The sequence below is a fragment of the Stegastes partitus genome, unplaced genomic scaffold (assembly GCF_000690725.1).
Source record: "Stegastes partitus isolate 25-593 unplaced genomic scaffold, Stegastes_partitus-1.0.2 Scaffold626, whole genome shotgun sequence".
NCBI classification, from domain to species: Eukaryota; Metazoa; Chordata; class Actinopteri; family Pomacentridae; genus Stegastes; species Stegastes partitus.
In genome coordinates, this window is record NW_007578357.1 from 190,164 (window position 1) to 200,439 (window position 10,276).

General features: G+C 43.7%; 1 protein-coding gene across 2 annotated transcripts in view; it reads left to right on the top strand.

Moving 5' to 3' along the window:
• Positions 1–1,897: 1,897 nt before the first annotated feature.
• Positions 1,898–10,276, top strand: part of fgf11b (fibroblast growth factor 11b) — a 34,714-nt gene continuing 26,335 nt past the window's right edge. For both annotated transcript variants that reach the window (XM_008289613.1, XM_008289614.1), the window contains exon 1: positions 1,898–2,090. In XM_008289613.1, the coding sequence (XP_008287835.1) occupies positions 1,898–2,090 (193 nt within the window). The remainder of the gene's footprint in view (positions 2,091–10,276) is intronic.

Sequence of the window (10,276 nt, forward strand, 5' to 3'; positions counted from 1 at the left end):
TTTGTCCCAAATTATTGGAGAGATCTCTATTCTCAGCCCTTTAATTTGCAGCCAAATGCATGTGGAAATAAACGAGCTGCTCGTAGGCGGTCCGCTGAACATACATGTTTGCTGCTTTTGTACGGGTTGTTTTTGCAGGTGGTGTGTGTGTGTGTGTGTGTGTGTGTGTTGGCAGGGTTAGCTGTCTAACTCAATCTGTCCAAGCTCATGTTTCTGTCAGGGTTAGTGTAAGCCAGCAGTCAGCTATGTCAGACACTAAACGCCAAGTTTTAGGTGGAACAAATTCATTTTTATTAGTTGTTGTTTTTTTTTTTCTTTGCATCCATTTCATATGTTAGAGCTCAAGGAAACAAATCAGGGAGAGGACGTGGAGGTTACTACTGTGTGAGCTGGAAGAATACTGACTAGAGACACACAATTATACAGCAGCCGGGAAGACTCCACTACAAAATATGCTGATTTGCTGGGTGTTTGCTGTGTGTGTGTGTGGGTGCATGTGACAGGAAGGTAGCACATGGTGATGCTGTTCCTCTTGAGGAGATAGAGAACTGTCACAATCTGCACCTCAAGCACTCTCTCTCCTTCTTCTCCCTCCTCTCCCCTCCTCTCCTCTCCCCTCCTCTCCTCTCCCTGCTGCCTCTCTGTTTCAGTAGGGCAGTCAAAATGATTGAGGCTTTTTTTAGGGAGACGTTTCTGTAAAATAACAAAATTGCAGCCTCTGTGAAGTGGCTGTTACCCGTCTCTCTCTCCCCCACGTTTCCCTTCCTTTTCCCAGCCAAGCTCATTCTCACACATCACAGCTTCTACCTCCCCCCCTCCTCCCTCCCTCACTCCTTTTTTTTTTGCTCTCTCCCTCTCTCTCCCCCCTTCTCTCTCTCTCTCTCTCTCTCATGAATGTCACCTCTACTGATGGTGGCTGCTGGAATTCACACACACATACTCTCACAACCACTCGCTGACTTTGGATGGGAGGAGGCGGAGGAGGAGGAGGAGGAGGAGGAGGGGGAAGAGGAGGAGGAGGTGGTGGAGGAGGAGGAGGGTGTGGGGGTTCGGTGAGGACTGTGGGAAAGGAGCGTGCCATTGGAGGCAGAAGAGGAATCTCTGTCTGTCTGTGTCCATGTCTCCGCTCTGTTCCCGGCTTCATTCCGACAAAGACCGTCAACGTCCCGCCTGCTGTTCCACCTCTGGATTTAAGTCGGCTGGATTACCGCTCGGACTCTCGGCTCCTCATTATTCCGCGCTGCCACGTTTAAATGGGAGGCAAAGTTGGACCTCCGTGGACTGCACGAATGGTGACAAACAGTTTGATTTCTCTCGTGCTTCTGAGAGCTTCCTAGCATTCAAAATGATCTCACTTTTCTTCAGTAAAAGTGTTTTTATATGTAAAATAATCTGAGCTGCCGCTCTTTGGTATTGTCTATTTAAAGTAGGTTAGTTATTTTTCAACGTATCGTCCAGAACTTGGCACGTTTCGGTGAGAAACATGAGCGGGGAAGAGGGGTAGAGACATGTCTCCGTCTTCACCTGTTCAAAAGTCCGTCGTTGGTTTTAGTTTACGTCTGAAAATGTGACTGTAGCACTTCTTTTTTTTTTTTGTTGGTGTGCTCCGTTAGTGTCCGATCTTGTTTTTTTTGTTGTTGTTTTTCGGTCAGCGTGGAGGCTTCACATTGGACTGCAGGTGAACTTGCATCTCTTCCAGTTCTCGCCTCTCCAAGGGAACCCTCAAACTAAACTCTTCTCTGTTAACCCACTTAGACGCTCCATCTCCCCTGTGGGGGCTTCTCTAACACGTCCGTCCTACTCTAGTTTTTTTTATTAAGGGAAGCAAAAGCCAAACCAGCAAAGGGGGTACTGGGCAGAAAGACACCCCCCTCCCAAAGGTGAGAGGGGGGGGAAGATGGCAGCTCTCGCCAGCTCTCTCATCAGACAGAAACGGGCGGTCAAGGACGACCAAGCCAACCGACCGGTAGCCAACAAGCGCAAGCCCTGTCCTAAGAGCAACAAGTCCCTGTGCCAGAAACAGATCCTGGTTCTGATCTCTAAAGTGCGACTATGCGGGGGTCGAAAAGGTCGAAACGACAAAAGACCGGGTGAGTCACTGCTATCGTTTTCATCTTTTCTTGCTTGTTCTTTTTTTTTTTTCCTGCTCATATTTTGGGGGATGTTTTCTGCCAGGAACCCAAAGCTGAATGAATTTTTTATGTCAGATTTTTCAAAAAAATTGGAGCAAATCACATCCTATATTTAATTAAACAGAATTAATCTGCAATATAATATTCAATAATTCAGCTTTGTTGGTCATAAGCTTTCAGATTCAACGCATTTCACTTCAGCATAGAGTCAATTTCTCTACTTTCAATCTGAAAGAGTCCCACGGGTTTATTTAGTCGATCAAAAAGCTGTTGAGTGCTTTTTCATGTTGCTCTGTCCTCTTTTATCTCCTGTGCAAACAACAGGGCATCTGAAACAGCAGATTAACACTGTATCAAAATACATTTCCATTAGGACCAAGACATCACCCAGCGTGGCGCCTACTTTTTAATGCACCCTGTTTAGCATTCACAATTAAAACCTACCAAATGAATATGCGGCGCCATTACAGCTCACACAGCTACATGTGAGCAGGTCTTCTCAGGGCAGACGCCTCCTGCAGCGTCACCTGTCTGATGCACTGACCAGGGTTAGCCACACTAAAAATGACTTTGCATAGTGGAGCTGTTGCATCCACAAATATGTAATCAGGGGGGACCTGTGTGAACAATAAATTGTGGAAAAAGCCATCATCACAGTTTCCTGCGCTGGCTTTGTCAGGTTCTCTGATGTACTTGCTCTTTGAAAACTTCAACTCCGAATGAAGATTTATGTGATGTGGTGCCAACATCACTTTCTCTTTTACCAACTTGTCAATGGAAGAGAAAAGCATGCAACAAAAAAAAATATTTTAAAAGGTACAATCTCCTTTTTAGCACTCGCAAATTATTGATATTTAATAGAAAGTAAAGCTTTTTACATTTTGTTTCCTTTTAAAACACATTATTTCGCTAATTAAGGGAAAAAATAAAATAATTCCTTCATCTGTTCTTGACATTCTCTCCTCTGCTTTGGCGTGACGGCTGAATTTAATTCATTACTGAGAAATGTTTTGCCTTTTTCATGCACAATTAGCACGAGTGGTATGCCTAACTTAAAATATGCATATTAAAGAAATGTCGCTGAACAAACATCCTTCATAAAGAGGCCACATACTTTCATGGCTGATTAGGGAAGAAACTGTGAATTTAGAGTGTTTTTTTCCCCCCCGGAGTTTCAGACTGCATCTAAGCAGATTGAACATGAGAATGATGAGCGATGAGCCGAGCTTCGTGCCTGATGAGGACTTTCATTTCGGTCTGCACCCCTCTGTTCACATATGCTTCCTATGCTTCAAACAGCAGTGCAATTCAAAAAAACTCCTGCCTGATGTACTGTAGATATGACACAGTACAGTGCTAACTGCTCACAGCTTCCTCAGTGGAATCCGTGGTATTGTCTGATAATACACATTCTCTGAACTGGTTCAATACATTTAAATTCTTCAGCTCTCAGCCGGTCACATCTGTTTCAGAGGTGCACGAACCACCCCGGCTGTAATGCTAACACAACAGTTTTTCGACAGCAAATGTGATGTGATATAACCGCAGCTGTATTTCCTAGAACTGTATTATGATCATTATTTTGGATCTGTTCCTTATAGCCTAGACAATCCCTGCTTTTTATGAAACTGGCAGTAAGTTGTTTACATAATGACACCAGATGTTCAGCGTTGCAGTGGCGGGGAGGTTGATTATGGACATGAATGAAGAGGCTCGAGTGACAGTTATTACCGTTATGGTTTCATGAACATGTCGCCAGTGTCCTGAGACATCCCATTTGCTGTTTGAGCGCCATGGCCTGTGTAACATGCCTTTTGATGTCTACAGTATTAGAGTAACGTTTGGAGTCCACTAGTTGTGAATGCTTATGCTGTGTAGAGGAAGAAGTTGCACGTTTTTGCCTTTCAAAATGCAATAAAAGCACAAACAAAGTAAATAAGAGTAAAAATAACATCAAATCACAGCCATATTAGTGGCCCTGTTGGGCTGATTCTAGCATGAGTGTGCTTTAAATGGCAATGTTAGCATGCTGATGTTTTGTAGGTACAATGTGCACTCATGCATTATCTTCATCAGCCTAGTTCACCATGTTAGCATGCTAATATTTGCAAATACAAATGAGGCTGATGGGAATATCATTAGTTTAGTATGTACTTGCTCATGAAGCAAAGCATTGGACAGACTGAAAACTGGAGGTGTTGATGGACTCTGTGGATTCATGTCCATCCATTTAGAAGATGGTGGACAGACCAAAAGACTTGATTGTGTGTCCTCATCATTACAAGCAGCACACCTCTAATTAGGACTGATGAACTGTTAATTGCTTGTCAACTGTCATTATTAATCTAACAAAACAAAAACATATGAACCGACAGGGCAGAAGACGAGGGGCATGCATGTCAGGAATTGCATCGTACGTTTGCTGTAGTGCCTCTTGCCCCTTTTTCAGTAAGATGGAGGTGTGTTTGCTGAGAAATAAGTGCACCTCCCTGCTGCTGCTTAACCATTATTTGTGGCGGTCTTGCAGGTGAACTCTACAGCATCACGGTATCTGGCGCCTGTCAGGTGTAGCTAGCTACCTGTGGGTCACGCTAATGCTCAACTAGAAAAGACAGACTAACCAGGAGGAGGGTGTCTGTCAACTTGCTTGTTTGTGTTTAACACTTGTTTTGTAAGGCCAGTTGCTGAACAGCAGTTTTTAGTGAAGTCATTTTGCTGTTGAATTTGTAATTGAAATAACCAGATGTTTACTTTTATGCATCATTTTTAATTTTAAGATATGGGTTTATGGCAACCTGCAATCAGCTCAGGTTCTCAAAATAAAACAGCTATGTAGAGCTGCAGCACAAATTCTATTAATCGCACAAAACAGGTTGTAACATTGTGAGATGCTGACGTGTTTTTAGGGGCTGGACTCGTTACCTTAGAAAACAATAAATCAACCAAAGCTTTGTTTGTAGTGGTAGCATGGGTCCTTTTTACCCAAACTATCCTCTTTTCATTAACCTGCGCAAGTAGCCGACAAAAAGTGTAAAAATAATACAAAAAAAGAATAGTGACATGAAACTTGTAAGTCACATGACACTGACGCAGAACAACATCTTATCAACATCTTACAATTTCATAGCCTCTATTGTGAAACTAATGTATTATACGCGAGGGGCTGACGTGACATGAACTAATGTTGAGTAAATGATGAACACACTTTAGAAGCCAGAACCACTATTCTATGCAACTGAAGGGAAAAACAAAACAACAACTCAGGATTACCAACTTAGCTGCAAACTCACAAATCGGCTTAGTTTCTCCACAAGGGCCTGGTTGGTCACCGTTGGACTTGTTCCACACAGACTATAAAAGACGGGTATGGGTGAAGCCAGCGCACAAGTGCCTTAAATCTGCATTCCCTCTAACAGCCAACAGGGGGCGAATCCTCCGGCTACTTCTCACATGATCTGCTACCTCAGTGAACTTTTTTTTTAAACAAGTTCTCAGTCTTTAGTTCTCCTTCAATCCAGCGTGGTGTTCATTTTGTAAATTACAAAGCGACTGACAGTAAAACAGATGATAAAACAGGGGATGTTTAAGGACAGCGCGCCCTCGTGATTGGCACTTCACCACCATATCGGCGTGCGTGGTGTCCTTGGGTTCTCAGTCAGATCCACCCCTTCGCTTATCGCAAAAAGAGCAAAAAGGGAAAAAGGGAAACTCCCAAGATTTAAAAGTCTACAAACCAATAAGTGACGCTACGGTGGCTATGACAGTAACCTGCTAGAATTAGTAGACACGGCCCTTTGTTTTATTGTTAATGTTTGTGCAAGGAAAGTAAAACCTGCTTCATCTTAGACGGCAGTTTCAAATTGACAGAAAAGAAAATCAATCGACCTTTATGCAGTGCAATGTGAAAGACAGGGATTTGAGAAGATATATGATGCATGCATACTTTATAAAGTCTGTGGTTTTGAAAATGGCTTAAAGATTACGGATTAGTATTCCACATGCAAACCACATGCGTCCCACGTGCCCGTCTTCTGTAACGTCTGCATCGCCATTGGTTAATACCAGCAAATACATTTTGTCCGTCCAGCAAAGCCATCACAGGACTCTGTAAATTCTCTACCAGCTGTGTTTTTTTGAGAGGAGGAGACTTTCAGCTGTCATATTAGCATCACACGAGCACACATAAGCTATATTTATTACTCCCATAAAGCAAGCGGCTACAGGAGCGATAGGGACGGACGTAAAGCCCGCCGTCTGTACACGCCGCTGGCACAAATCTCAGACGAGATGAGGCCCGTGACAAACCGCAGCATTTACCTGATTTTACCTGCCTCTATCCTCTTCGTCACCCTTCTCCGGGTAACCCGTACGGTTCCTGTAAGAGACCCTTTCAAGTGGCGGCTCTCCCGCTGTCAGTGATCTGCACTGCTGCCCTCGTTTAGGATCAATTCAGCTCATTAATGTATAGTGATTAATCAATAATCCCCCTCTTAGTTTGTTCAAGGTGGAATCTGACTTGAAAAGGAAGGGATATCGAACTGCCTGCACCTCTGTATCACCTTTAGTACCTTTCTCTAAGTTAGATCACGTGAACACATATGTGTGCGTGGAACTAAAACCCACATAAATACAGCAGAAGTTCACATTCAAAAATGTCAGACACAAAGTACAAAACAACTATTTGGACGTCGGTAGGAGAAGAACGTCACCAGACTTTACAGAAGAATTAAAAATACAAATACGCGTTAAAAATAGCAGCACTATCAGCTGAGTCATTAGAAACTAATGCATGCAAACATAGTGCAGAGCTAGACATCTTGTAGCATCGAGTGTGCTGTTTGGCATGGAGTACGGTAGTATGTTGTAAGAGTAAGCATCCGAGGGGGCCAGCCGACCGTCGGGAGCACAAATGTAGGCCTCGGCTGGCGGGCAGCAGACCGGGTTACAAGGAGAGATCCAGCAGAGGATAGCATTAAGCTGACCCCGAGAGATCAGGGCCGCAAACTCGCTTACTCAACAACACCTGATCAGACAATGCAGTGTTAGGTAGCTTCTCATCAGAACTTTACTGACTGTGACAGGGGTCAGAGAGAGAGAGAGAGAGGGAGGCAGACGGAGAGAGAGACAAAGAGGGAGGGCGAGTCTGCGGAGGTAAACACAAGCTTAAAGAGAGAAGTAAAGGCATTACTGATGCCAGAGAAAACTGTATCAAAAGGTGGAGGTGGATAGCAATGATGGGGGTGGACACGGATAAAGAGGTAATCAAAAACACAGGAAGAGAAGCAGAGAGAGAGAGAGAGATACCGGTGGAGATTACAGGGAAGGTGAGTGGGACTGCAAAGAGGTGTGAATCAGCCCGTCATCCAGGCAGCGTGTGGAGAAGAAGATGAGATGGGAAACCATGGGGCTGGATATTAAGTGTCACTGCAAAACAGCTTCCTTCACTTATCCTCTTGTTTAATAATCTGTCTACAAAAGTAGGTTGACCTTAATTGAAAGTTTAGCGTTTTCCTTCAGTTCGAATAAACGTTGACATGCTTTAGTTAGCCGGAGTTAGGTGAGTGGGTCAAGTCTGGAGCGCTGCTTACAGAAGCTTCAATAAACAACGCTGTCAAGTGGAAATAATAGAAGCTGCCTTACTGCCATTAAAGAGACCCCAAGTAATGCTGACTTTTGGATACTTTGCTGGCGTTCCAAAACCCAAAGCTTCGTAGTCAGACACAGACCACACATATCGAAAATACAAATATACGTCAAGCAAGGTGTTTCCTTCCCATCAATAATGGCAGGTCTACTGAGTGCTGATGTGCCTTTGCTAGCCATTTAAGGAAGCAGTGTTTCTGCTTCTTAGGAGATTTCTAAATCCCACGAGGTAAGTCATACACGTCATAAAAGCGTCACACTGCTGTCCCGCCATGAAGACGTCCATTTGGCTCGAGTGCTGCATAGCATATACCCTGCTGTTAAAACCTGTACATCACCCAATTTTACTATTTTCCATACTTTCAAAATGACTTTTTTTAATAAAGGCCATATTTCCTGTGAGCTGCCTGCATGTGTGAGAGCAGAGCGGTGTTCATTCTTTGGCATAGCGGGCGTGCCGACCACTTCTTGTCTCTCATACGATCCCCTCAGCTTTAAGGGTGACAAAACTGACCAACCACAGATTTTTGATGCATAAAGTGAAATATGGCATTCTTTTGCTTACACAGCCGACGCTCAGGCCAAACCTACGGATGCCAAAAAGCCTGCAGAAAATGTTTTACCTACGCAGACCAACGCAGCCGACCAGTCCAACTGGGCAAAGCGTGTCACCCGCAGACATGCCGACTAGTTTTGATAGCAACAGGTTAGCAAATGTGATGGATGACGTCGTTATATCAAATATAAATCAAACCACGTAACGGCAGAACAACCATGCCTCCCCAATCTATTTTTGTTAGCTTTATTCAAAACTTCAAGGAGGAATAATGGTGCAACACAGCTCCCTTGGAAAGGCTAAAAGCTGCTAATGTCTACTGAACGGTTATGCCAGGTGCAGTTCAAGTTTTGACAGTAAGCATTACATTCTCATGCCACACAAACTGCATAGGGAGGTAGTTTAGGAAATGAAGGACCGTGGCATCACCGACCTGGGTCCGCATGATGACTCCATTGTGTTGTTTGGTTAAAGGTCCAGAAAAGTCAGCTTCTTGTTGAGAACAATGGTACATTCAACGATCAACCAGCTCTACAAATTAGTAGGACATGAATCTAATTTCGAGGAGACGAAACCACCCACTGTTGCAATGATATAAAAAGTACTCTTAGCGTGTTGAAGATGAATCTGAAAGCTTTCTCTGAGTAGCCAGTCAAGCAAAAACTTCAGTAATTAGGTGCCCACCAAAAACAGGCCAAATAACTGAACTCTGGTGTCTAGTCAGATATCTAATCTTACTCATTTTGACCACATATTTCCTGATTCAAATCAAACTTTTTCTTGTCAGGAAGTCATCAAAATCTGTGAAAATTTCTAACAACATCGAGACAAGACAAACAAAAGATTAGCGGCTGATTGCTGTTGAGGTCATCGCACCCAAAAATCTGTGGATTTTCAGCTTTGAATAACCTTTGCTTCACCCTCGAGGATCTAAAATTAGTGGAACCAAATGGTGTTGACGAGGATGGGACGCAGCTGTTCACGTGTAGAAGAAGGCGATCCAGCTCATGGCTTTAGCTTCGTCCAGTATGTTCTCAGTGGATTAAATGAAGCACAAGCGATGTTTGACCTTTAATCTTTTAAAGTTTATTAGGGGGGGAAAAAACCTCAATATAAATTATAAGGTGTAGTTTTGTATTTATAATTTTGAAGGATGATCTAACTCTACGTGGGCTGAAGACTGAGCACATGCAGTCGATGGGCATGCAGGGATCAGGGGATCAGGTTCTTTTATGTGCAAGAGTATTACTGCAGTCAGACTTTGGATGTTGGCGGAGGGAAAACATATTCAGCTGCTGTTGATAATGGCCTTAAGTCTCATTCAAAGTGAGGTGGGTGGAGGGATGTGTGCACAAAGAGCACCCTTTTGTTTCCTGTCCTCCTGGAGATACCACCTTAACCTCCCACACATAGCTCCTAAATTGAATCTGTGAGTGCTTTGATTAAAGCTGACAAGGGTAGATCGAATTTATCTCTAACAAGAGAAAGACAGTGAGGATGGACGACACCTATAGAGGAAATGATGAGAAGACAAGGGGAGGGAAATGTAGTGTGAGAGGAAGAGGGTCATGAATGGGAGGCACACTAAAAGGGAATCAAAGAGCGCTCTGATGGGAAACCAAAAAGATATATTTGCATTAAGGAGTAATTGAGAAAATCTAATTATTGCATTTTATGAAATGCCGGAATAAAAGCCCACATGGCCGCGTTCAAACTGGCAGAATCCAGTTAATTCAAGATGTGGGGAGATGTTTGCGCACCGGCTCTTCTGTCGTGACAAATAGCTCTTTATGGGCACAGGAGGACCGATTCAGAGCTTCAACTTTGTGAGGCTGTGAGGTTTTATTGCCTCATTTTAAGGTGCCGTTTGGTAGGTAAGAATGGCACGGGAGGCTCAGCTACAAACATGGAACATTATTGCAGAACTAAAAGGTGGTTCCGTGGC